The 26,729-nt window shown below is 48.5% G+C and overlaps 1 protein-coding gene across 1 annotated transcript in view; it reads right to left on the bottom strand.

Annotated features, from left to right (window-relative positions):
• The window catches only part of LOC120055111 (phosphatidylinositol 3,4,5-trisphosphate 5-phosphatase 1-like), a 45,417-nt gene extending 35,003 nt beyond the window's left edge, over positions 1–10,414 (bottom strand). The window contains exons 1-2 of the mRNA XM_039003029.1: positions 10,067–10,414; positions 6,165–6,228 (exon numbers count right to left, since the gene is read on the bottom strand). Of these exons, the coding sequence (XP_038858957.1) occupies positions 6,165–6,228; positions 10,067–10,209 (207 nt within the window). The 5' untranslated portion in view covers positions 10,210–10,414. The remainder of the gene's footprint in view (positions 1–6,164; positions 6,229–10,066) is intronic.
• Between the last annotated feature and the right edge of the window lie 16,315 nt (positions 10,415–26,729).

Raw genomic sequence — 26,729 nt, 5'->3', positions numbered from 1 at the left:
TTCTTTAGCGTACTAACTACCAAGTCACCTGGTTTCTTTAGCGTACTAACTACCAAGTCACCTGGTTTCTTTAGCGTACTAACTACCAAGTCACCTGGTGTCTTTAGCGTACTAACTACCAAGTCACCTGGTGTCTTTAGCGTACTAACTACCAAGTCACCTGGTGTCTTTAGCGTATTAACTACCAAGTCACCTGGTTTCTTTAGCGAACTAACTACCAAGTCACCTGGTTTCTTTAGCGTACTAACTACCAAGTCACCTGGTTTCTTTAGCGAATTAACTACCAAGTCACCTGGTGTCTTTAGCGAACTAACTACCAAGTCACCTGGTTTCTTTAGCGAACTAACTACCAAGTTACCTGGTGTCTTTAGCGAACTAACTACCAAGTCACCTGGTGTCTTTAGCGAACTAACTACCAAGTCACCTGGTTTCTTTAGCGAACTAACTACCTAGTCACCTGGTGTCTTTAGCCCATTTCACAGCCACTGTGGATGCGTTGATCCATTTAAATGCAGTGAAAATCTATATTTTTGTGTGAAGGGTCTGCTATTTTCTGTTGCACACAAGATTAACTTTGTGGCTTTTCATACGCCCACGCCTCAGGATAATTTATAGCCTTCTGCTACTGAAAGAGGAAGACGGTTTTGATCAACATTGGCAGAGTGGCCTGTAGGAACCGTAGTACCCTTCAACATTAGCAGAGTGGCCTGTAGGAACCGTAGTACCCTTCAACATTAGCAGAGTGACCTGCAGGAACCGTAGTACCCTTCAACATTGGCAGAGTGGCCTGTAGGAACCGTAGTACCCTTCAACATTAGCAGAGTGACCTGTAGGAACCGTAGTACCCTTCAACATTAGCAGAGTGGCCTGTAGGGAACTGTAGTACCCTTCAATATTAGCAGAGTGGCCTGTAGGAGCCGTAGCACCCTTCAACATTAGCAGAGTGGCCTGTAGGGAACTGTAGTACCCTTCAATATTCGCAGAGTGGCCTGTAGGGAACCGTAGTACCCTTCAACATTGGCAGAGTGGCCTGTAGGAACCGTAGTACCCTTCAACATTAGCAGAGTGGCCTGTAGGAACCGTAGTACCCTTCAACATTAGCAGAGTGGCCTGTAGGGAACCGTAGTACCCTTCAACATTAGCAGAGTGGTCTGTAGGAACCGTAGTACCCTTCAACATTAGCAGAGTGGCCTGTAGACACAGTAGTACCCTTCAACATTAGCAGAGTGACCTGCAGGAACTGTAGTACCCTTCAACATTAGCAGAGTGGCCTGTAGGAACCGTAGTACCCTTCAACATTAGCAGAGTGACCTGTAGGAACCGTAGTACCCTTCAACATTAGCAGAGTGGCCTGTAGGAACCGTAGTTCCCTTCAACATTAACAGAGTAGCCTGTAGACACCGTAGTTCCCTTCACGTCTGTGTTTAGCGCAGGCTAAAACTCAAGATGACTATAATGTATGTCAGCTACAATAGATCAATGAAAATCTATCTAATTCATCACCACTGTAGGTTTGTCTCTAGGTTGGGAATATTCTCACTGCCACACTATTACAGGCGTATTAACCACAAGTGTTTCCATCTCAACCTCAGCCTAACACAATGATGCCTTTGTGTGACAGAGAGAGCAGAGAGAGAGTGTGCCTACAGATGAAGAGATATCCGGTCTACTGTATTCGCCCTTCATTAAAGAAGAGGACATTAGCAGTGTCGCATATTCACAGCCACAGGAAGCGAGGCCGTTTGTGTCTAGTTCTATGGAGCGCTTACACTTCAGCACATGTCTCCCCCAGCACAAGTAGGCTTGGTTCAATGTCCTGTACAACCATATATAGGTTGTACAATATTCACAATACACCGGTACATTCCAGAACTCTACCATCACACATGGCCTTTCTTCGTTTCTGAAGGCATTGAATACCAGAGCAGAAGTTGTCCGATTATTGAGGAATTGAGAAGTGGCTCTTAAAATAGCCCTCTTAACATCCAACACCTGGGAAGGGCTATATCCGCTATCAGCAAGTTTGTGGTATAATGCTCAGAACTTGTGTTGTGTGGATCAACATAGTAACGTTAAATGCTTTGTAGGGGGGCTCAACACTCAAAATGGAGTGCAGATCTCACCTGTACCGAGAGATTCCTCCCCTTAAAAGGTCTGTCTCAGCTGGACCAAGAGCTTCCTCCCCTCAAAAGGTCCGTCTCAGCTGGACCGAGAGATTCCTCCCCTTAAAAGGTCTGTCTCAGCTGGACCGAGAGCTTCCTCCCCTCAAAAGATGCGTCTCAGCTGGACCGAGAGCTTCCTCCCCTCAAAAGATCTGTCTCAGCTGCACCGAGAGATTCCTCCCCTTAAAAGGTCTGTCTCAGCTGGACCGAGAGCTTCCTCCCCTCAAAAGATCTGTCTCAGCTGGACCGAGAGCTTCCTCCCCTCAAAAGGTCCGTCTCAGCTGGACCGAGAGCTTCCTCCCCTCAAAAGGTCTGTCTCAGCTGGACCGAGAGCTTCCTCCCCTTAAAAGGTCTGTCTCAGCTGGACCGAGAGCTTCCTCCCCTCAAAAGGTCTGTCTCAGCTGGACCGAGAGCTTCCTCCCCGTAAAATGTCTGTCTCAGCTGGACCGAGAGCTTCCTCCCCTCAAAAGGTCTGTCTCAGCTGGACCGAGAGCTTCCTCCCCTCAAAAGGTCTGTCTCAGCTGGACCGAGAGCTTCCTCCCCTCAAAAGGTCTGTCTCAGCTGGACCGAGAGCTTCCTCCCCTCAAAGGTCTGTCTTAGCTGGACCGAGAGCTTCCTCCCCTCAAAAGGTCTGTCTCAGCTGGACCGAGAGCTTCCTCCCCTCAAAAGGTCCGTCTCAGCTGGACCGAGAGCTTCCTCCCCTCAAAAGGTCTGTCTCAGCTGGACCGGGAGCTTCCTCCCCTCAAAAGGTCCGTCTCAGCTGGACAGAGAGCTTCCTCCCCTCAAAAGGTCTGTCTCAGCTGGACCGAGAGCTTCCTCCCCTCAAAAGGTCTGTCTCAGCTGGACCGAGAGCTTCCTCCCCTCAAAAGGTCTGTCTCAGCTGGACCGAGAGCTTCCTCCCCTCAAAAGGTCCGTCTCAGCTGGACCGAGAGCTTCCTCCCCTCAAAAGGTCTGTCTCAGCTGGACCGAGAGCTTCCTCCCCTCAAAAGGTCCGTCTCAGCTGGACAGAGAGCTTCCTCCCCTCAAAAGGTCCGTCTCAGCTGGACCGAGAGCTTCCTCCCCTCAAAAGGTCTGTCTCAGCTGGACCGAGAGCTTCCTCCCCTCAAAAGGTCTGTCTCAGCTGGACCGAGAGCTTCCTCCCCGTAAAAGGTCTGTCTCAGCTGGACCGAGAGCTTCCTCCCCTCAAAAGGTCTGTCTCAGCTGGACCGAGAGCTTCCTCCCCTCAAAAGGTCTGTCTCAGCTGGACCGAGAGCTTCCTCCCCTCAAAAGGTCTGTCTTAGCTGGACCGAGAGCTTCCTCCCCTTAAAAGGTCTGTCTCAGCTGGACCGAGAGCTTCCTCCCCCTCAAAAGGTCCGTCTCAGCTGGACCGAGAGCTTCCTCCCCTCAAAAGGTCTGTCTCAGCTGGACCGAGAGCTTCCTCCCCTCAAAAGGTCCGTCTCAGCTGGACCGAGAGCTTCCTCCCCTCAAAAGGTCTGTCTCAGCTGGACCGAGAGCTTCCTCCCCTCAAAAGGTCCGTCTCAGCTGGACCGAGAGCTTCCTCCCCTCAAAAGGTCTGTCTCAGCTGGACCGAGAGCTTCCTCCCCTCAAAAGGTCTGTCTCAGCTGGACCGAGAGCTTCCTCCCCTCAAAAGGTCTGTCTCAGCTGGACCGAGAGCTTCCTCCCCGTAAAATGTCTGTCTCAGCTGGACCGAGAGCTTCCTCCCCTCAAAAGGTCTGTCTCAGCTGGACCGAGAGCTTCCTCCCCTCAAAAGGTCTGTCTCAGCTGGACCGAGAGCTTCCTCCCCTCAAAAGGTCTGTCTCAGCTGGACCGAGAGCTTCCTCCCCTCAAAAGGTCTGTCTTAGCTGGACCGAGAGCTTCCTCCCCTCAAAAGGTCTGTCTCAGCTGGACCGAGAGCTTCCTCCCCTCAAAAGGTCCGTCTCAGCTGGACCGAGAGCTTCCTCCCCTCAAAAGGTCTGTCTTAGCTGGACTGAGAGCTTCCTCCCCTCAAAAGGTCCGTCTCAGCTGGACAGAGAGCTTCCTCCCCTCAGAAGATCCGTCTCAGCTGGACCGAGAGCTTCCTCCCCTCAAAAGATCTGTCTCAGCTGCACCGAGAGCTTCCTCCCCTTAAAAGGTCTGTCTCAGCTGGACCGAGAGCTTCCTCCCCTCAAAAGATCTGTCTAAGCTGGACCGAGAGCTTCCTCCCCTTAAAAGGTCTGTCTCAGCTGGACCGAGAGCTTCCTCCCCTCAAAAGATCTGTCTCAGCTGGACCGAGAGCTTCCTCCCCTCAAAAGGTCTGTCTCAGCTGGACCGAGAGCTTCCTCCCCTCAAAAGGTCTGTCTCAGCTGGACCGAGAGCTTCCTCCCCTCAAAAGATCTGTCTTAGCTGGACCGAGAGCTTCCTCCCCTCAAAAGGTCTGTCTCAGCTGGACCGAGAGCTTCCTCCCCTCAAAAGGTCCGTCTCAGCTGGACCGAGAGCTTCCTCCCCTCAAAAGGTCCGTCTCAGCTGGACAGAGAGCTTCCTCCCCTCAAAAGGTATGTCTCAGCTGGACCGAGAGCTTCCTCCCCTTAAAAGGTCTGTCTCAGCTGGACCGAGAGCTTCCTCCCCCTCAAAAGGTCCGTCTCAGCTGGACCGAGAGCTTCTTCCCCTCAAAAGGTCTGTCTCAGCTGGACCGAGAGCTTCCTCCCCTCAAAAGGTCCGTCTCAGCTGGACCGAGAGCTTCCTCCCCTCAAAAGGTCTGTCTCAGCTGGACCGAGAGCTTCCTCCCCTCAAAAGGTCCGTCTCAGCTGGACCGAGAGCTTCCTCCCCTCAAAAGGTACTTCTCAGCTGGACCGAGAGCTTCCTCCCCTCAAAAGGTCTGTCTCAGCTGGACCGAGAGCTTCCTCCCCGTAAAATGTCTGTCTCAGCTGGACCGAGAGCTTCCTCCCCTCAAAAGGTCTGTCTCAGCTGGACCGAGAGCTTCCTCCCCTCAAAAGGTCTGTCTCAGCTGGACCGAGAGCTTCCTCCCCTCAAAAGGTCTGTCTCAGCTGGACCGAGAGCTTCCTCCCCTCAAAAGGTCTGTCTTAGCTGGACCGAGAGCTTCCTCCCCTCAAAAGGTCCGTCTCAGCTGGACCGAGAGCTTCCTCCCCTCAAAAGGTACTTCTCAGCTGGACCGAGAGCTTCCTCCCCTCAAAAGGTCTGTCTCAGCTGGACCGAGAGCTTCCTCCCCGTAAAATGTCTGTCTCAGCTGGACCGAGAGCTTCCTCCCCTCAAAAGGTCTGTCTCAGCTGGACCGAGAGCTTCCTCCCCTCAAAAGGTCTGTCTCAGCTGGACCGAGAGCTTCCTCCCCTCAAAAGGTCTGTCTCAGCTGGACCGAGAGCTTCCTCCCCTCAAAAGGTCTGTCTTAGCTGGACCGAGAGCTTCATCCCCTCAATAGGTCTGTCTCAGCTGGACCGAGAGCTTCCTCCCCTCAAAAGGTCCGTCTCAGCTGGACCGAGAGCTTCCTCCCCTCAAAAGGTCCGTCTCAGCTGGACCGAGAGCTTCCTCCCCTCAAAAGGTCTGTCTCAGCTGGACCGAGAGCTTCCTCCCCTCAAAAGGTCCGTCTCAGCTGGACAGAGAGCTTCCTCCCCTCAAAAGGTCTGTCTCAGCTGGACCGAGAGCTTCCTCCCCTCAAAAGGTCTGTCTCAGCTGGACCGAGAGCTTCCTCCCCTCAAAAGGTCTGTCTCAGCTGGACCGAGAGCTTCCTCCCCTCAAAAGGTCTGTCTCAGCTGGACCGAGAGCTTCCTCCCCTCAAAAGGTACTTCTCAGCTGGACCGAGAGCTTCCTCCCCTCAAAAGGTCTGTCTCAGCTGGACCGAGAGCTTCCTCCCCTCAAAAGGTCTGTCTCAGCGGGACCGAGAGCTTCCTCCCCTCATAAGGTCCGTCTCAGCTGGACAGAGAGCTTCCTCCCCTCAAAAGAGTTGTATCACCTGGACTAAGAACTTCCTCCCCTCAAAAGATCTGTCTCACCTTGACTAAGAGCTTCCTCCCCTCAAAAGAGTTGTCTCACCTGGACCGAGAGCTTCCTCTCCTCATTGGGTAGGATCCTGTAGGTATACACACAGTTCTGGTACCTGGAAATAGAAGAGATGGGATAGTATCATAAGGATCACAGCAGATATGTAATCTTGAATGTTTTAAGAGACGTCTTTCTGACATTTCACAGAAGAGTGTGACAGGTGCAGTAATAACAGATAGCATGCCCTCCTACACACTTCCATTTGGTCTTTGTGTCCAATGGAAAATAGTACATGACAATTTCTGTATTTGTTTACCAGTTATTCAAATGAGAGCCCACAGTGACACAAAGACGTTGGGTGTGAGTTGTACATCGGAGTCTACCCAGCTCTGCAGCACGACAGCGTGTGCAGATACGTTGGGTGCTGCAGTAAGCATGTGTACTTTAAAATAGGTCTTCATTACATAGAAGTCCTGCTATATAGTTAGTCACATCTAAAACTGCATGAAACAACAACAGTATTCTAGACCGTTTCTCTGGTTGATCAAAGTCTTGAGGAAAACATTTTCAATTCCAACAGATGTACTTGTTGGCATGATTTATGTCATGATATAAAGAAACAGAAAGTCTACGTCACATTGTTTTTGCTTTGTCTGTGACAATGTTTGTATCATGTTTGTGCTGCTACCATGCTATGTAGTGTTGTGGTCTCTCTCTTTAGGTAGTGTTGTGGTGTCTCTCTCTATGTAGTGTTGTGGTGTCTCTATGTAGTGGTGTCTCTCTTTATGTAGTGTTGTGGTGTCTCTATGTAGTGTTGTCTCTCTTTATGTAGTGTAGTGGTGTCTCTCTTTATGTAGTGTTGTCTCTCTTTATGTAGTGTAGTGTTGTCTCTCTTTATGTAGTGTTGTCTCTCTTTATGTAGTGTTGTGGTGTCTCTCTTTATGTAGTGTTGTGGTGTCTCTCTTTATGTAGTGTTGTGGTATCTCTTTATGTAGTGTTGTCTCTCTTTATGTAGTGTAGTGGTGTCTCTATGTAGTGTTGTCTCTCTTTATGTAGTGTTGTGGTGTCTCTCTTTATGTAGTGTTGTCTCTCTTTATGTAGTGTTGTGGTGTCTGCCTTTATGTAGTGGTGTGGTCTCTCTTTATGTAGTGTTGTCTCTCTTTATGTAGTGTGTGGAGTCTCTCTCCATATGTAGTGTTGTGGTCTCTCTTTATGTAGTGTTGTCTCTCTTTATGTAGTGTTGTGGTGTCTCTCTTTATGTAGTGTTGTATCTCTTTATGTAGTGTTGTGGTGTCTCTCTTTATGTAGTGTTGTGGTGTCTCTCTTTATGTAGTGTTGTGGTGTCTCTCTTTATGTAGTGTTGTCTCTCTTTATGTAGTGTTGTGGTGTCTCTCTTTATGTAGTGTTGTGGTGTCTCTCTTTATGTAGTGTTGTGGTGTCTCTCTTTATGTAGTGTTGTGGTGTCTCTCTTTATGTAGTGTTGTGGTGTCTCTCTTTATGTAGTGTTGTGGTGTCTCTCTTTATGTAGTGTTGTGGTGTCTCTCTTTATGTAGTGTTGTCTCTCTTTATGTAGTGTTGTGGTGTCTCTCTTTATGTAGTGTTGTGGTGTCTCTCTTTATGTAGTGTTGTCTCTCTTTATGTAGTGTTGTGGTGTCTCTCTATGTAGTGTTGTGGTGTCTCTCTCTTTATGTAGTGTTGTGGTGTCTCTCTCTTTATGTAGTGTTGTGGTGTAGTGCTGTAGTGTTGTCTTAGGTCTCTCTTTATGTAGTGTTGTCTTAGGTCTCTCTTTATGTAGTGTTGTCTTAGGTCTCTCTTTATGTAGTGTTGTGGCATCTCTCTTTATGTAGTGTTGTGGCATCTCTCTTTATGTATTGTTGTGGCATCTCTCTTTATGTAGTGTTGTCTTAGGTCTCTCTTTATGTAGTGTTGTCTTAGGTCTCTCTTTATGTAGTGTTGTGGCATCTCTCTTTATGTAGTGTTGTCTTAGGTCTCTCTTTATGTAGTGTTGTCTTAGGTCTCTCTTTATGTAGTGTTGTCTTAGGTCTCTCTTTATGTAGTGTTGTGGAGTCTCTCTTTATGTAGTGTTGTCTTAGGTCTCTCTTTATGTAGTGTTGTCTTAGGTCTCTCTTTATGTAGTGTTGTGTTGTCTCTCTTGTCTTAATGTGTGTGTTGTCCTACATTTAAAATAAAATCAGCCTCTGTCCCTGCAGGAGGCCTTTGCCGTCATTGTAAATAACAAGTTGTTCTTAATTGACTTGCCTAGTTATATAAAGGTTTAATAAATGTAAAACAAAAACATGCAAACTGCTGTCATGAGGCCAAGTCCAGTTCCATACTGCAGGAGAAACTGTATCTGAAGTACTGTACACTTCCGTTCAAAAGCCTCAGAAGTCCTCAACTGGCAGCTTCATTAAATAGTACCCACAAAACACCAGTCTCAACATCAACAGTGAAGAGGCGACTCCGGGATGCTGGCCTTCTAGGCAGAGTTCCTCTGTCCAGTGTCTGTGTTCTTTTGCTCATCTTAATCTTTTCTTTTTATTGGCCAGTCTGAGATATGGCTTTTTCTTTGCAACTCTGCCAAGAAGGCCAGCATCCCGGAGTCGCCTCTTCACTGTTAACGTTGAGACTGGTGTTTTGTGGGTACTATTTAATGAAGTTGCCAGTTGAGGACTTGAGAGGAATCATTTTCTCAAACTAGACACTCTAATGTACTTGTCTTCTTGCTCAGTTGTGCACCGGGGCCTCCCACTCTTCTTTCTATTCTGGTTAGAGACAGTTTGCGCTGTTCTGTGAAGGGAGTAGTACACAGAGTTGTACGAGATCTTCAGTTTCTTGGCAATTTCTCGCATGGAAAAGCCTTCATTTCTCAGAACAAGAATAGACTGACGAGTTTCAGAAGAAAGGTTGTTTGTTTCTGGCCATTTTGAGCCTGTAATCGAACCAACAAAGGCTGATGCTCCAGATACTCAACTAGTTTAAAGAAGGCCAGTTTTATTGCTTCTTTAATCAGAACAACAGTTTACAGCTGTGCTAACATAATTGCGAAAGGGTTTTCTAATGATCAATTAGCCTTTTTAAAATGATATACTTGGATTAGCTAACACAACGTGCCATTGGAACACAGGAGTGATGGTTGCTGACAAATGGGCCTCTGTACGCCTATGTAGATATTCCATAACAAAATTAGCCGTTTCCAGCTACAATAGTCATTTACAACATTAACAATGTCTACACTGTATTTCTGATCAATTTGATGTTATGTTAATGGACAAAAGAAAAGTGACCCCATTTCTTGAAACATTTCTAAGTGACCCCAAACTTTTGAACGGTCAGTGTATTTTTACACTCCAGATTGAAATCCCAATAACAGCAGCGTTTAGCGGTGATCGCTGTTTCGTCTGATTTTAAAGTTTTTTATCAGCTCTTCTTACTGACTTGGGACACGACTTCAACGGGTGATCTTCCTTCCTCAATTTGATCTTTCCAACATCGTTGTAGCTCAGTATTAAGTTTAACTGTTAATTCTTTCCTGAAACAGACTAGTCAGACTTTCAGTATGGTTATAGTTTACTCTCCCTAATCACAGCTACTTTTCAACTGTCACTTACACGCAAAGAGATATAAGGGATGAACTATCAACAGATGACCTTCTGTCCTCAATTAGATCTTTCCAACATCGTTGTCGACAGGTAAAATGATCAACTGTCAATTATTTCCTTGTCTGTTTTTCTTTTGCAACAGAAAATATAGTGGAGTTAGTAATCAGTTAGCATAGTTTACGCTCCCTACGCAAAGCTACTTTCAACTGTTACTTGCATACAAAAGAGATGTAAAGGGATGAACTCTCAAACATCTTCCTTCCTCAATTTGATCTTTCTAACATCATTTTAGACTGTTAAACTGTCCATTTTATCCATATATATCTCTCTCTTATGGTATGTTTTACTTACAGAACACAGAGGGCATAGGCACCCTGTATGGACTCACTGTCCCGGAGGAGGAAGCTTCCATCCCTGGCTGCTTTGGAGAGTAGATCCTCAGCCTCGGATCGAGTGATATTACCATGGTGCCATGGCTGGAACGACGTAGACATCCTGGTCTTCTTACTGAAAACACTCAGCTACATACAGAGTTCTGCATCGACTCTCACACTAGACAAGGACTTATCAGGGAAGATTCAACAACTGTTGCTAGTAACCACACTCTTCATGTTTCTTGTTGTGTGTACGCCCTCTTCTCCTCCGCTCTCTCTCTCTCTCTCTCTCTTTCTCTCTCTCTCTCTCTCTCTTTCTCACTCTCTATTTCCCTCTCTTGCTCTCTCTCTCTCTCTCTCTCTCTCTCTCTCTCTCTCTCTCTCTCTCTCTCTCTGTGTCTCTGTCTCTTCCTGTTAGTGGGGAGAAAGCTGTAAAAAGGAAGCTGCTACAAACACGGCTGTGAACTTCCTCATTTGAGAAGTTAGAGAGCGAGAGGAGGGCCAGAGTGAGAGGAGGACCAGAGAGAGAGGAGGATCAGAGAGAGAGAGTGAGAGAAATCAGCTCAATGTCATTGATGAATCCATAGACTTTAACCACTTCTGGGAAAATTGGAAAACACTAAACAAATAACAACATGAAGAGTTATCTATCCAAAACGGAGATGTATGGATAAACCACTTCTCCAATACTTTTGGCCCTATAACAAAGAACAAACAGCAAAAACATATACATGATCAAATACAAATCTTAGAATCAACTATTAAAGACAACAAGAACACACTGGATTCTCCAATTACATTGAATGAACAACAGGACAAAATACAAACCCTCCAACCCAAAAAGGCCTGTGGTGTTGATGGTATCCTAAATGAAATGATAAAATATACAGACAACAAATTCCAATTGGCTATACTAAAACTCTTTAACATCATCCTCAGCTCTTGCATCTTCACCAATATTTGGAACCAAGGACTGATCACCCCGATCCACAAAGTGGAGACAAATTTGACTCCAATAACTACCGTGGGATATGCGTCAACAGCAACCTTCGAAAAATCGTCTGCATTATCATTAACAGCAGACTCGTACATTTCCTCAGTGAAAACAATGTACTGAGCAAATGTCAAATTACCGTACAACAGACCATGTATTCACCCTGCACACCCTAATTGACAAAGAAACAAACCAAAACAAAGGTCAAGTATTCTCATGCTTTGTTGATTTCCCCAAAACTTTTGACTCAATTTGGCATGAGGGTCTGCTATACAAATTGATTGAAAGTGGTGTTGGGGGAAAAAACATTCGACATTATAAAATCCCTGTACACAAACAACAAGTGAGCGGTTAAAATAGGCAAAAAACACACATTTCTTCCCAGGGCCGTGGGGTGAGACAGGGATGCAGCCTAAACTCCACACTCTTCAACATATACAGTATATGAACGAATTGGAGAGGGCACTAGAACAGTCTGCATTACCCGGCCTCACCCTGCTAGAACAGTCTGCATTACCCGGCCTCACCCTACTAGAACAGTCTGCAGCACCCGGCCTCACCCTACTAGAACAGTCTGCAGCACCCGGCCTCACCCTACTAGAACAGTCTGCAGCACCCGGCCTCACCCTACTAGAACAGTCTGCAGCACCCGGCCTCACCCTACTAGAACAGTCTGCAGCACCCGGCCTCACCCTGCTAGAACAGTCTGCAGCACCCGGCCTCACCCTACTAGAACAGTCTGCAGCACCCGGCCTCACCCTACTAGAACAGTCTGCAGCACCCGGCCTCACCCTACTAGAACAGTCTGCAGCACCCGGCCTCACCCTACTAGAACAGTCTGCAGCACCCGGCCTCACCCTGCTAGAACAGTCTGCAGCACCCGGCCTCACCCTGCTAGAACAGTCTGCAGCACCCGGCCTCACCCTGCTAGAACAGTCTGCAGCACCCGGCCTCACCCCACTAGAACAGTCTGCAGCACCCGGCCTCACCCCGCTAGAACAGTCTGCAGCACCCGGCCTCACCCTACTAGAACAGTCTGCAGCACCCGGCCTCACCCTACTAGAACAGTCTGCAGCACCCGGCCTCACCCTGCTAGAACAGTCTGCAGCACCCGGCCTCACCCTGCTAGAACAGTCTGCAGCACCCGGCCTCACCCCACTAGAACAGTCTGCATTACCCGGCCTCACCCCACTAGAACAGTCTGCAGCACCCGGCCTCACCCCGCTAGAACAGTCTGCAGCACCCGGCCTCACTCTACTAGAACAGTCTGCAGCACCCGGTCTCACCCTACTAGAACAGTCTGCAGCACCCGGCCTCACCCTACTAGAACAGTCTGCAGCACCCGGCCTCACCCTGCTAGAACAGTCTGCAGCACCCGGCCTCACCCTACTAGAACAGTCTGCAGCACCCGGCCTCACCCTACTAGAACAGTCTGCAGCACCCGGCCTCACCCTACTAGAACAGTCTGCAGCACCCGGCCTCACCCTACTAGAACAGTCTGCAGCACCCGGCCTCACCCTACTAGAACAGTCTGCAGCACCCGGCCTCACCCTGCTAGAACAGTCTGCAGCACCCGGCCTCACCCTACTAGAACAGTCTGCAGCACCCGGCCTCACCCTACTAGAACAGTCTGCATTACCCGGCCTCACCCTACTAGAACAGTCTGCAGCACCCGGCCTCACCCTACTAGAACAGTCTGCAGCACCCGGCCTCACCCTACTAGAACAGTCTGCATTACCCGGCCTCACCCTACTAGAACAGTCTGCAGCACCCGGCCTCACCCTACTAGAACAGTCTGCAGCACCCGGCCTCACCCTACTAGACCAGTCTGCAGCACCCGGCCTCACCCTACTAGAACAGTCTGCAGCACCCGGCCTCACCCTACTAGAACAGTCTGCAGCACCCGGCCTCACCCTACTAGACCAGTCTGCAGCACCCGGCCTCACCCTACTAGAACAGTCTGCAGCACCCGGCCTCACCCTACTAGAATCTGAAGTCAAATGTCTACTGTTTGCTGATGATCTGATGCTTCTGTCCCCAACCAAGGAGGGCCTACAGCAGCACCTAGATCTTCTGCACAGATCCTGTCAGACCTGGGCCCTGACAGTAAATCTCAGTAAGACAAAAATAATGGTGTTCCAAAAAAGGTCCAGTCGCCAGGACCACAAATACAAATTCCATCTAGACACCGTTGCCCTAGAGCACACAAAAAACTATACATACCTCGGCCTGAACATCAGCGCCACAGGTAACTTCCACAAAGCTTTGAACGATCTGAGAGACATGGCAAGAAGGGCCTTCTATGCCATCAAAAGAAGCATAACATTTGACATACCAATTAGGATCTTGCTAAAAAAATACTAGACATAGTTTTAGAACCCATTGCCCTTTATGGTTGTGAGGTCTGGGGTCCGCTCACCAAGCAATAATTAAAAAAATGGGACAAACACCAAATTGAGACTCTGCATGCAGAATTCTGCAAAAATATCCTCAGTGTACAACGTAAAACACCAATTATTATAATTTTGTAACCTTTATTTAACTAGTCAAGTCAGTTAAGAACACATTCTTCTTTACAATGAAGGCCTAGGAACAGTGGGTTAACTGCCTTGTTCAGTGGCAGAACGACAGATTTTTACCTTGTCAGCTTGGGGATTCAGTCTAGCAAAATAATGCATGCAGAGCAGAATTAGGCCGATACCCGCTAATAATCAAAATCCAGAAAAGAGCCGTTAAATGCTACAACCACATAAAAGGAAGCGATTCCCAAACCTTCCATAACAATTCCATCACCTACAGAGAGATGAACATGGAGAAGAGTCCCCTAAGCAAGCTGGTCCTGGGGCTCTGGTCACAAACACAAACACACCCCACAGAGCCCCAGGACAGCAACACAATTAGACCCAACCAAATCATGAGGAAACTAAAAGATAATTACTTGACACATTGGAAAGAATTAACATAAAAACAGAGCAAACTAGAATGCTATTTGGCCCTAAACAGAGAGTACACAGTGGCAGAATACCTGACCACTGTGACTGACCCAAACTTAAGGAAAGCTTTGACTATGTACAGACTCAGTGAGCATAGCCTTGCTATTGAGAAAGGCCGCCGTAGGCAGACCTGACTCTCAAGAGAAGACAGGCTATGTGCCCACTGCCCACAAAATGAGGTGGAAACTGAGCTGCACTTCCTAACCTCCTGCCCAATGTATGACCATATTAGAGACACATATTTCCCTCAGATTACACAGACCCACAAAGAATTCGAATCTACTGGTTACCAGGCCAACACTTAGTTTGCTGAGAAGGAATACAGTTCCTTACACTTAATTAAGCTATTCATTACACACACACACACGTGCGCGCATTTACATGCATGCGCGCGCACACACACACACACACACACACACACACACACACACACACACACACACACACACACACACACACACACACACACACACACACACACACACACACACACACACACACACACACACACACACACACACACACACACACACACACACACACACAAATGTGGTTGTTGCATCAGCAGTTTTTCTCTTTGTTACTGACAGTCACTCAATTATCCTTGTTATGTCAGTCACTGGCAGTCACTCAATTATCCTTGTTATGTCAGTCACTGGCAGTCACTCAATTATCCTTGTTATGTCAGTCACTGGCAGTCACTCAATTATCCTTGTTATGTCAGTCACTGACAGTCACTCAATTATCCTTGTTATGTCAGTCACTGGCAGTCACTCAATTATCCTTGTTATGTCAGTCACTGACAGTCACTCAATTATCCTTGTTATGTCAGTCACTGACAGTCGCTCAATTATAGTGACTGCCTAGAATATGTGGACAACTATAAATACCTTGGTGTCTGGCTAGACTCTAAACTCTCCTTCCAGACTCATATTAAGCATCTCCAATCCAAAATCAAATCTAGAATCAGATTCCTATTTCGCAACAAAGCCTCCTTCACTCACGCCGCCAAACTTACCCTCGTAAAACTGACTATCCTACCGATCCTCGACTTCGGCGATGTCATTTACAAAATAGCTTCCAATACGCTACTCAGCAAACTGGATGCAGTCTATCACAGTGCCGTCCGTTTTGTTACCAAATCACCTTATACCACCCACCACTGCGACCTGTATGCTCTCGTTGGCTGGCCCTCGCTACATATTCGTCGCCAGACCCACTGGCTCCAGGTCATCTATAAGTCTATGCTAGGTAAAGCTCTGCCTTATTTTAGCTCACTGGTCACGATAACAACACCCTCCCGTAGCACACGTTCCAGTAGGTATATCTCACTGGTCATCCCCAAAGCCAACACCTCCTTTGGCCGCCTTTCCTTCCAGTTCTCTGCTGCCAGTGACTGGAACGAATTGCAAAAATCTCTGAAGTTGGAGACTTTTATTTTCCTCACCAACTTTAAACATCAGCTATCTGAGCAGCTAACCGATCGCTGCAGCTGTACATAGTCCATCTGTAAATAGCCCACCCAATCTACCTACCTCATCTCCATACTGTTTTTATTTTATTTACTTTTCTGCTCTTTTGCACACCACTATCTCTACTTGCACATCATCATCTGCTCATCTATCACTCCAGTGTTAATCTGCTAAATTGTAATTATTCGCTCCTATGGCCTATTTATTGCCTTACCTCCTCATGCCTTTTGCACACAATGTATATAGACTTTCTTTTTTCTACTGTGTCATTGACTTGTTTATTGTGTTATTGGCTTTTTTTATTGTTTACTCCATGTGTAACTCTGTGTTGTTGTCTGTGTCACACTGCTTTGCTTTATCTTGGCCAGGTTGCAGTTGTAAACGAGAACTTGTTCTCAACTGGCCTACCTGGTTAAACTATCATTATGACATCATGGTCACCTGGTTAAACTATCATTATGACATCATGGTCACCTTGTTAAACTATCATTATGACATCATAGCCACCTGGTTAAATAAAGGTGAAATAAAATATATAAATGATCCTTGTTATGTCAGTCACTGGCAGCCGTTCAATTAGCCCATGTCAGCTAAAAAATTTTTTTTATTGGTAAGTTAGCCTAGTTAGTGTAGTTAGTCTAGCCAACTGTCTACACCTTGAGGTAATCATAGCCAACTATTGACCAAGCACTCTGGGCCCAGGGGCCCTGACGTCCAGGGGGCCCCTCTTGATGTTGCTTTTCACTCTCACTATTCACACAGATATCATATTAACATAAGTCATGGCAAAATGTGTAGAACTGCAGGAAACCTTTCAGACAGTTTTTGTTGTTGTTATCCTAGCCATCAAGAGGCGACAGGTAGCCTAGCGGTTAGAGCGTTGGGCCAGTAACCGAAAGGTCACTAGATTGAATCCCCGAGCTGACAAGGTAAACATCTGTCGTTCTGCCCCTGAACAAGCAGTTAACCCACTGTTCCTAGGCTGTCATTGAAATTAAGAATGTGTTCTTAACTGACTTGCCTTGTTAAATAAAAATAAAGAAGGGCACGACTGAACATTTTCATACCTGCGAGATAAAACATTTTAGAGGCCCCTCATTTTGCAGGTAAACTTTTTTAGGTGCCCCTCACCTCAAAATATTTATACCCCTGAGGTGGAGGGCCACAAAAAAGCTAAGTCCGGCCCTGTACACACTGGAGATCCCCCTACATCTCTCTCAATCGCTCTCGCTTACCCTCTCTTTCGCTCTCTGTTTCGTGAACTGTCTTTCACTCTCTTTCTCTCTCTCTCTCTCTCTCTCTCTCTCTCTCTCTCTCTGTCTCTGTCTCTGTCTCTCTCTCTCTCTCTCTCTCTCTCTCTCTCTCTCTCTCTTTCTCTCTCTCTGTGGTAATCTCGGCAGTTCAGCGGTAGTGGACAGGAAATCTTTCGCAAATACCAGAGAAGAAGAAAATATCTGATGGCAAACCCATAGTCTGAGTTTCATGACCGTAAAAGAACCCGACCTGTACACAATGGCAAGTTACTGTAACCCAGAGGCTCTGGTCAAAAGTAGTGCACTATATAGGAAATAGGGATGTCATTTGATACACACCGGTGTCCAGCCGTGCATGTTGTGTCATCCTCACTTATAGGCAGAGTGCTCAGGAACTCACAAGTACACTGTAAATACATCCAGAAGAAGAGGACAGCATCAGGTTTGAAGTGGAAACTGCAACTCCCATACAGTTATTTAATAACTACTAAGTCAGTCTATAACCTCAGTCTACTTTAGAGAGTGTTATTTAATAACTACTAAGACAGTCTATAACCTCAGTCTACTTTAGAGAGTGTTATTTAATAACCACTAAGACAGTCTATAGCCTCAGTCTACTGTAGAGAGTGTTATTTAATAACTACTAAGACAGTCTATAGCCTCAGTCTACTGTAGAGACTGTAGCCTCAGTCTACTGTAGAGAGTGTTATTTAATAACCACTAAGACAGTCTATAACCTCAGTCTACTGTAGAGAGTGTTATTTAATAACCACTAAGACAGTCTATAACCTCAGTCTACTGTAGAGAGTGTTATTTAATAACTACTAAGACAGTCTATAACCTCAGTCTACTGTACACCATGTTATTTAATAACCACTAAGACAGTCTATAACCTCAGTCTACTGTACACAGTGTTATTTAATAACTACTAAGACAGTCTATAACCTCAGTCTACTGTAGAGAGTGTTATTTAATAACCACTAAGACAGTCTATAACCTCAGTCTACTGTAGAGAGTGTTATTTAATAACCACTAAGACAGTCTATAACCTCAGTCTACTGTAGAGAGTGTTATTTAATAACCACTAAGACAGTCTATAACCTCAGTCTACTGTAGAGAGTGTTATTTAATAACTACTAAGACAGTCTATAACCTCAGTCTACTGTACACCATGTTATTTAATAACCACTAAGACAGTCTATAACCTCAGTCTACTGTACACAGTGTTATTTAATAACTACTAAGACAGTCTATAACCTCAGTCTACTGTAGAGAGTGTTATTTAATAACTACTAAGACAGTCTATAACCTCAGTCTACTGTAGAGAGTGTTATTTAATAACCACTAAGACAGTCTATAACCTCAGTCTACTGTAGAGAGTGTTATTTAATAACCACTAAGACAGTCTATAGCCTCAGTCTACTGTAGAGAGTGTTATTTAATAACTACTAAGTCAGTCTATATGTCACACCCTGGCCTCTGTTATATTGATTTTCTTTATTAGTTTAGTTAGGTCAGGGTGTGACATGGGATGTTTGTGTGTTTTGTCTAGTTTAGGGTGTGTGTATTGTTTAGGGGGTTTTGTATAGTGTATGGGGTTGTGTTAAGTAGAGAGGTTTAGGAAAGTCTATGGTTGCCTGGTTTGGTTCTCAATCAGAGACAGCTGTTTATTGTTGTCTCTGATTGGGAGCCATATTTAAGGCAGCCATAGGCTTTAGGTGATTGTGGGTAATTGTCTATGTCTAACGTTAGTAGCTGTGTGTGCACTTTCGTTTGTAGCTTCACGTTCGTGGTTTATTGTTTTTGTATTAGTTTGTATAGTGTTCGTTTCGTCGTCGTCTCCAATAAAAGAAGATGTATTCATATCACTCTGCGTTTTGGTCCGATCCATGCTCCTCCTCAGACGAGGAGGAGAACGAACGTGACAGAATTACCCACCAGAACGGGACCAAGCAGCATGTAAAGCAGCAGCAGGAGCTATATACACAGGATTCTTGGACTTGGGAGGAGATACTGGATGGTAAGGGACCTTGGGCACAACCGGGAGAATATCGCCTCCCTCGTGAAGAGCTGGAGGCAGCTAAAGCCGAGAGGAGGCGATATGAGGAGGCAGCACGGAAGCAAGGCTGGAAGCCCGTGAGTAAAACCCAAACATTTCTTGGGAGGGGGCTACAAGGGAGTGTGGCGAAGTCAGGTAGGAGACCTGCGGCAACTCCCTATGCTTACCGTGGAGTGCGAGAGTACGGGCAGACACCGTGTTATGCGGTAGAGCGCATGGTGTCTCCTGTACGTGTGCATAGCCCGGTGCGGGTTATTCCACCTCCCCGCACTGGCAGGGCTAGATTGGGCATTGAGCCAGGTGCCATGAAGCCGGCTCAACGCGTCTGGTCTCCAGAGCGTCTCCTCGGGCCGGCATACATGGCACCAGCCTTACGCATGGTGTCCCCGGTTCGCCTACACAGAGCAGTGCGGGTTATTCCACCTCCCCGCACTGGTCGGGCTACGGGGAGCATACAACCAGGTAAGGTTGGGCAGGTTCAGTGCTCAAGGGAGCCAGTAGCCTGCACGGTCCGGTATTTCCGGCGCCACCTCCCCGCCCCAGCCCAGTACCACCAGTGCCTACACCACGCACCAGGCTTCCAGTGTGTCTCCAGAGCCCTGTTCCTGCTCCCCGCACTAGCCCTGAGATGCGTGTCCCCAGCCGGGTACCACCAGTTCCGGCACCACGCACTAGGCCTAATGTGCGTCTCCAGGGTCCAGTATGCCCTGTTCCTTCTCCCCGCACTAGCCTTGAGGTGCGTGTCTCCAGTCCGGCACCACGCACCAGGCCTACTGTGCGCCTCAGCAGGTCAGAGTCGGCCGTCTGCCCAGCGCCATCTGAGCCATCCGCCTGCCCAGCGCCATCTGAGCCATCCGTCTGCCCAGCGCCATCTGAGTCGCCGGCCAGCCAGGAGCAGCCAGAGTCGCCGGCCAGCCAGGAGCAGCCAGAGTCGCCGGCCAGCCAGGAGCAGCCAGAGTCGCCGGCCAGCCAGGAGCATCCAGAGTCGCCGGCCAGCCAGGAGCATCCAGAGTCGCCGGCCAGCCAGGAGCATCCAGAGTCGCCGGCCAGCCAGGAGCAGCCAGAGTCGCCGGCCAGCCAGGAGCAGCCAGAGTCGCCGGCCAGCCAGGAGCAGCCAGAGTCGCCGGCCAGCCAGGAGCAGCCAGAGTCGCCGGCCAGCCAGGAGCAGCCAGAGTCGCCGGCCAGCCAGGAGCAGCCATAGTCGCCGGCCAGCCAGGAGCAGCCAGAGTCGCCAGGAGCAGCCAGGAGCAGCCAGGAGCAGCCAGGAGCAGCCAGGAGCAGCCAGCCAGCCAGGAGCAGCCAGGAGCAGCCAGCCAGCCAGGAGCAGCCAGGAGCAGCCAGCCAGCCAGGAGCAGCCAGGAGCAGCCAGCCAGCCAGGAGCAGCCAGGAGCAGCCAGCCAGCCAGGAGCAGCCAGGAGCAGCCAGCCAGCCAGGAGCAGCCAGGGGCAGCCAGGGGCAGCCAGGAGCAGCCAGGAGCAGCCAGGAGCAGCCAGCCAGCCAGGAGCAGCCAGGAGCAGCCAGCCAGCCAGGAGCAGCCAGGAGCAGCCAGCCAGCCAGGAGCAGCCAGGCAGCCAGGAGGCAGCAGGAGCAGCCAGCCAGCCAGGAGCAGCCAGGAGCAGCCAGCAGCCAGGAGCAGCCAGGAAGCAGCCAGCCAGCCAGGAGCAGCCAGGAGCAGCCAGCCAGCCAGGAGCAGCCAGGAGCAGCCAGCCAGCCAGGAGCAGCCAGAGTCGCCAGGAGCAGCCAGGAGCAGCCAGCCAGCCAGGAGCAGCCAGCCAGGAGCAGCCAGCCAGCCAGGAGCAGCCAGCCAGGAGCAGCCAGCCAGCCAGGAGCAGCCAGGAGCAGCCAGCCAGGCAGGAGCAGCCAGAGTCGCCAGCCAGCCGGGAGCAGCCAGAGTCGCCAGGAGCAGCCGGGAGCAGCCAGAGTCGCCAGGAGCAGCCGGGAGCAGCCAGAGTCGCCAGGAGCAGCCGGGAGCAGCCAGAGTCGCCAGGAGCAGCCAGGAGCAGCCAGCCAGCCAGGAGCAGCCAGCCAGCCAGGAGCAGCCAGAGTCGCCAGGAGCAGCCAGGAGCAGCCAGCCAGCCAGGAGCAGCCAGGAGCAGCCAGCCAGCCAGGAGCAGCCAGGAGCAGCCAGCCAGCCAGGAGCAGCCAGGAGCAGCCAGCCAGCCAGGAGCAGCCAGGAGCAGCCAGGAGCAGCCAGCCAGCCAGGAGCAGCCAGGAGCAGCCAGCCAGCCAGGAGCAGCCAGCCAGCCAGGAGCAGCCAGGAGCAGCCAGCCAGCCAGGAGCAGCCAGAGTCGCCAGCCAGCCAGGAGCAGCCAGCCAGCCAGGAGCAGCCAGGAGCAGCCAGCCAGCCAGGAGCAGCCAGCCAGCCAGGAGCAGCCAGAGATGCCAGCCAGCCAGGAGCAGCCAGGAGCTGCCAGTCAGCCAGGAGCAGCCAGTCAGCCAGGAGCAGCCAGAGTCGCCAGCCAGCCAGGAGCAGCCAGGAGCAGCCAGCCAGCCAGGAGCAGCCAGGAGCAGCCAGCCAGCCAGGAGCAGCCAGGAGCAGCCAGCCAGCCAGGAGCAGCCAGAGACGCCAGCCAGCCAGGAGCAGCCAGAGACGCCAGCCAGCCAGGAGCAGCCAGAGACGCCAGCCAGCCAGGAGCAGCCAGAGACGCCAGCCAGCCAGGAGCAGCCAGAGTCGCCAGCCAGCCAGGAGCAGCCAGAGTCGCCAGCCAGCCAGGAGCAGCCAGAGTCGCCAGCCAGCCAGGAGCAGCCAGAGTCGCCAGCCAGCCAGGAGCAGCCAGAGTCGCCAGCCAGCCAGGAGCAGCCAGAGTCGCCAGCCAGCCAGGAGCAGCCAGAGTCGCCAGCCAGCCAGGAGCAGCCAGAGTCGCCAGCCAGCCAGGAGCAGCCAGAGTCGCCAGCCAGCCAGGAGCAGCCAGAGTCGCCAGCCAGCCAGGAGCAGCCAGGAGCAGCCAGCCAGCCAGGAGCAGCCAGGAGCAGCCAGCCAGCCAGGAGCAGCCAGGAGCAGCCAGCCAGCCAGGAGCAGCCAGGAGCAGCCAGCCAGCCAGGAGCAGCCAGGAGCAGCCAGCCAGCCAGGAGCAGCCAGAGACGCCAGCCAGCCAGGAGCAGCCAGTGTCGCCAGCCAGCCAGGAGCAGCCAGAGTCGCCAGCCAGCCAGGAGCAGCCAGAGTCGCCAGCCAGCCAGGAGCAGCCAGAGTCGCCAGCCAGCCAGGAGCAGCCAGAGTCGCCAGCCAGCCAGGAGCAGCCAGAGTCGCCAGCCAGCCAGGAGCAGCCAGAGTCGCCAGCCAGCCAGGAGCAGCCAGAGTCGCCAGCCAGCCAGGAGCAGCCAGAGTCGCCAGCCAGCCAGGAGCAGCCAGAGTCGCCAGCCAGCCAGGAGCAGCCAGAGTCGCCAGCCAGCCAGGAGCAGCCAGAGTCGCCAGGAGCAGCCAGGAGCAGCCAGCCAGCCAGGAGCAGCCAGGAGCAGCCAGGAGCAGCCAGGAGCAGCCAGCCAGCCAGGAGCAGCCAGGAGCAGCCAGCCAGCCAGGAGCAGCCAGGAGCAGCCAGCCAGCCAGGAGCAGCCAGGAGCAGCCAGCCAGCCAGGAGCAGCCAGGAGCAGCCAGCCAGCCAGGAGCAGCCAGGAGCAGCCAGCCAGCCAGGAGCAGCCAGGAGCAGCCAGCCAGCCAGGAGCAGCCAGCCAGCCAGGAGCAGCCAGCCAGCCAGGAGCAGCCAGGAGCAGCCAGCCAGCCAGGAGCAGCCAGCCAGCCAGGAGCAGCCAGGAGCAGCCAGCCAGCCAGGAGCAGCCAGCCAGCCAGGAGCAGCCAGGAGCAGCCAGCCAGCCAGGAGCAGCCAGCCAGCCAGGAGCAGCCAGCCAGCCAGGAGCAGCCAGCCAGCCAGGAGCAGCCAGCCAGCCAGGAGCAGCCAGCCAGGAGCAGCCAGAGTCGCCAGGCAGCCAGGAGCAGCCAGAGCCGCCAGCCAGCCAGGATCCGCCAGAGCCGCCAGCCAGCCAGGATCCGCCAGAGCCGCCAGCCAGCCAGGATCCGCCAGAGCCGCCAGCCAGCCAGGATCCGCCAGAGCCGCCAGCCAGCCAGGATCCGCCAGAGCGGGTAGTGACTATGGTGGAGGGGGGTCCACGTCCCGCACCCGAGCCGCCGCCATAGGAAGGCCCACCCGGACCCTCCCCTTCTGTGTCAGGTTTTGCGGCCGGAGTCCACACCTTTGGGGGGGGGGGGGGGGGGGTACTGTCACACTCTGTTATATTGATTTTCTTTATTAGTTTAGTTAGGTCAGGGTGTGACATGGGATGTTTGTGTGTTTTGTCTAGTTTAGGGTGTGTGTATTGTTTAGGGGGTTTTGTATAGTGTATGGGGTTGTGTTAAGTAGAGAGGTTTAGGAAAGTCTATGGTTGCCTGGTTTGGTTCTCAATCAGAGACAGCTGTTTATTGTTGTCTCTGATTGGGAGCCATATTTAAGGCAGCCATAGGTTTTAGGTGATTGTGGGTAATTGTCTATGTCTAACGTTAGTAGCTGTGTGCACTTTCGTTTGTAGCTTCAAGTTCGTGGTTTATTGTTTTTTGTATTAGTTTGTATAGTGTTCGTTTCGTCTTCGTCTCCAATAAAAGAAGATGTATTCATATCACTCTGCGTTTTGGTCCGATCCATGCTCCTCCTCAGACGAGGAGGAGAACGAACGTGACACTATAACCTCAGTCTACTGTAGAGAGTGTTATTTAATAACTACTAAGACAGTCTATAACCTCAGTCTACTGTACACCATGTTATTTAATAACCACTAAGACAGTCTATAACCTCAGTCTACTGTAGAGAGTGTTATTTAATAACCACTAAGACAGTCTATAACCTCAGTCTACTGTAGACCATGTTATTTAATAACCACTAAGACAGTCTATAACCTCAGTCTACTGTACAGTGTGTTATTTAATAACTACTAAGACAGTCTATAACCTCAGTCTACTGTAGAGAGTGTTATTTAATAACCACTAAGACAGTCTATAACCTCAGTCTACTGTACAGTGTGTTATTTAATAACTACTAAGACAGTCTATAACCTCAGTCTACTGTAGAGAGTGTTATTTAATAACCACTAAGACAGTCTATAACCTCAGTCTACTGTAGAGAGTGTTATTTAATAACCACTAAGACAGTCTATAACCTCAGTCTACTGTAAACCATGTTATTTAATAACCACTAAGACAGTCTATAACCTCAGTCTACTGTAGAGAGTGTTATTTAATAACCACTAAGACAGTCTATAACCTCAGTCTACTGTAGAGAGTTATTTAATAACTACTAAGTCAGTCTATAACCTCAGTCTACTGTAGAGAGTTATTTAATAACCACTAAGACAGTCTATAACCTCAGTCCACTGTAGAGAGTGTTATTTAATAACCACTAAGACAGTCTATAACCTCAGTCTACTGTAGAGAGTGTTTATACACTAATACAGTTAACCATCTAATTGACAGTCCTATAACCTACAGTCTATAACCTCATCTACTGTAGAGAGTGTTATTTAATAACCACTAAGAGCAGTCTATAACCTCAGTCTACTGTAGAGAGTGTTATTTAATAACCACTAAGACAGTCTATAACCTCAGTCTACTTGTACACCAGTTATTTAATAACCACTAAGACAGTCTATAACCTCAGTCTACTTGTAGACGAGTGTTATTTAATAACCACTAAGACAGTCTATAACCTCAGTCTACTGTAGAGAGTGTTATTTAATAACCACTAAGACAGTCTATAACCTCAGTCTACTGTAGAGAGTGTTATTTAATAACTACTATGACAGTCTATAACCTCAGTCTACTGTAGAGAGTGTTATTTAATAACTACTAAGTACAGTCTATAACCTCAGTCCTACTGTACACAGTGTTATTTAATAACCTACTAAGGACAGTCTATAACCTCAGTCTACTGTAGAGCAGTGTTATTTAATAACCACTAAGACAGTCTATAACCTCAGTCTACTGTACACCAGTGTTATTTAATAACTACTAAGACAGTCTATAACCTCAGTCTACTGTACACCATGTTATTTAATAACCTACTAAGACAGTCTATAACCTCAGTCTACTGTACACCATGTTATTTAATAACCACTAGACAGTCTATAACCTCAGTCTACTGTAGAGAGTGTTATTTAATAACTACTAAGTCAGTCTATAACCTCAGTCCACTGTAGAGAGTGTTATTTAATAACTACTAAGACAGTCTATAACCTCAGTCTACTGTAGAGAGTGTTATTTAATAACTACTAAGACAGTCTATAACCTCAGTCTACTGTAGAGAGTGTTATTTAATAACTACTAAGACAGTCTATAACCTCAGTCTACTTTAGAGAGTGTTATTTAATAACCACTAAGACAGTCTATAGCCTCAGTCTACTGTAGAGAGTGTTATTTAATAACTACTAAGACAGTCTATAGCCTCAGTCTACTCTGTACAGTGTTATTTAATAACCACTAAGACAGTCTATAACCTCAGTCTACTGTACACCATGTTATTTAATAACCACTAAGACAGTCTATAACCTCAGTCTACTGTACAGTGTGTTATTTAATAACTACTAAGACAGTCTATAGCCTCAGTCTACTGTAGAGAGTGTTATTTAATAACTACTAAGACAGTCTATAACCTCAGTCTACTGTACAGAGTGTTATTTAATAACTACTAAGACAGTCTATAACCTCAGTCTACTTGTAGAGAGTGTTATTTAATAACTACTAAGACAGTCTATAACCTCAGTCTACTATGTACAGTGTGTTATTTAATAACCTACTAAGACAGTCTATAACCTCAGTCTACTCTGTAGACCAGTGTTATTTAATAACCACTAAGACAGTCCTATAACCTCAGTCTACTTTGTACACCATGTTATTTAATAACCACTAAGACAGTCTATAACCTCAGTCTACTTGTAGAGAGTGTTATTTAATACCACTAAGACAGTCTATAACATCAGTCCACTGTAGAGAGTGTTTATTTAATAACCACTAGACAGTCTATAACCTCAGTCTACTGTAGAGAGTGTTTATTTAATAACTACTAAGACAGTCTATACCTCAGTCTACTGTAGAGAGTGTTATTTAATACTACTAAGACAGTCTATAACCTCAGTCTACTGTGAGAGTGTTATTTAATAACTACTAAGACAGTCTATAACTCAGTCTACTGTAGAGAGTGTTATTTAATAACCTACTAAGACAGTCTATAACCTCAGTCACTGTAGAGAGTGTTATTTAATAACCACTAAGACAGTCTAAACCTCAGTCCTACTGTAGAGAGTGTTATTTAATAACCACTAAGACAGTCTATAACCTCAGTCTACTGTAGAGAGTTATTTAATAACCACTAAGACAGTCTATAACCTCAGTCTACTGTAGAGAGTTATTTAATAACCACTAAGACAGTCTATAACCTCAGTCCACTGTAGAGAGTGTTATTTAATAACCACTAAGACAGTCTATAACCTCAGTCTACTGTAGAGAGTGTTATTTAATAACCACTAAGACAGTCTATAACCTCAGTCTACTGTACAGTGTGTTATTTAATAACCACTAAGACAGTCTATACCTCAGTCTACTCTGTAGAGAGTGTTATTAATAACCACTAAGACAGTCTATAACCTCAGTCTACTGTAGAGAGTGTTATTTAATAACTACTAAGACAGTCTATAACCTCAGTCTACCTTTTGTACACCATGTTATTTAATAACCACTAAGACAGTCTATAACCTCAGTCTACTGTAGAGAGTGTTTTATTATAACCACTAAGACAGCTCTAAACCTCAGTCTACTCGTACAGTGTTATTTAATAACACTAAGACAGTCTATACCTCAGTCTACTGTATAGAGTGTTATTTAATAAAGGGGGG

This window comes from Salvelinus namaycush, chromosome 10, assembly GCF_016432855.1.
Source record: "Salvelinus namaycush isolate Seneca chromosome 10, SaNama_1.0, whole genome shotgun sequence".
Lineage (NCBI taxonomy): Eukaryota > Metazoa > Chordata > Actinopteri > Salmoniformes > Salmonidae > Salvelinus > Salvelinus namaycush.
Note: the sequence above shows the minus strand (reverse complement) of the source record. Positions and strands in the feature narration are given on the sequence as shown.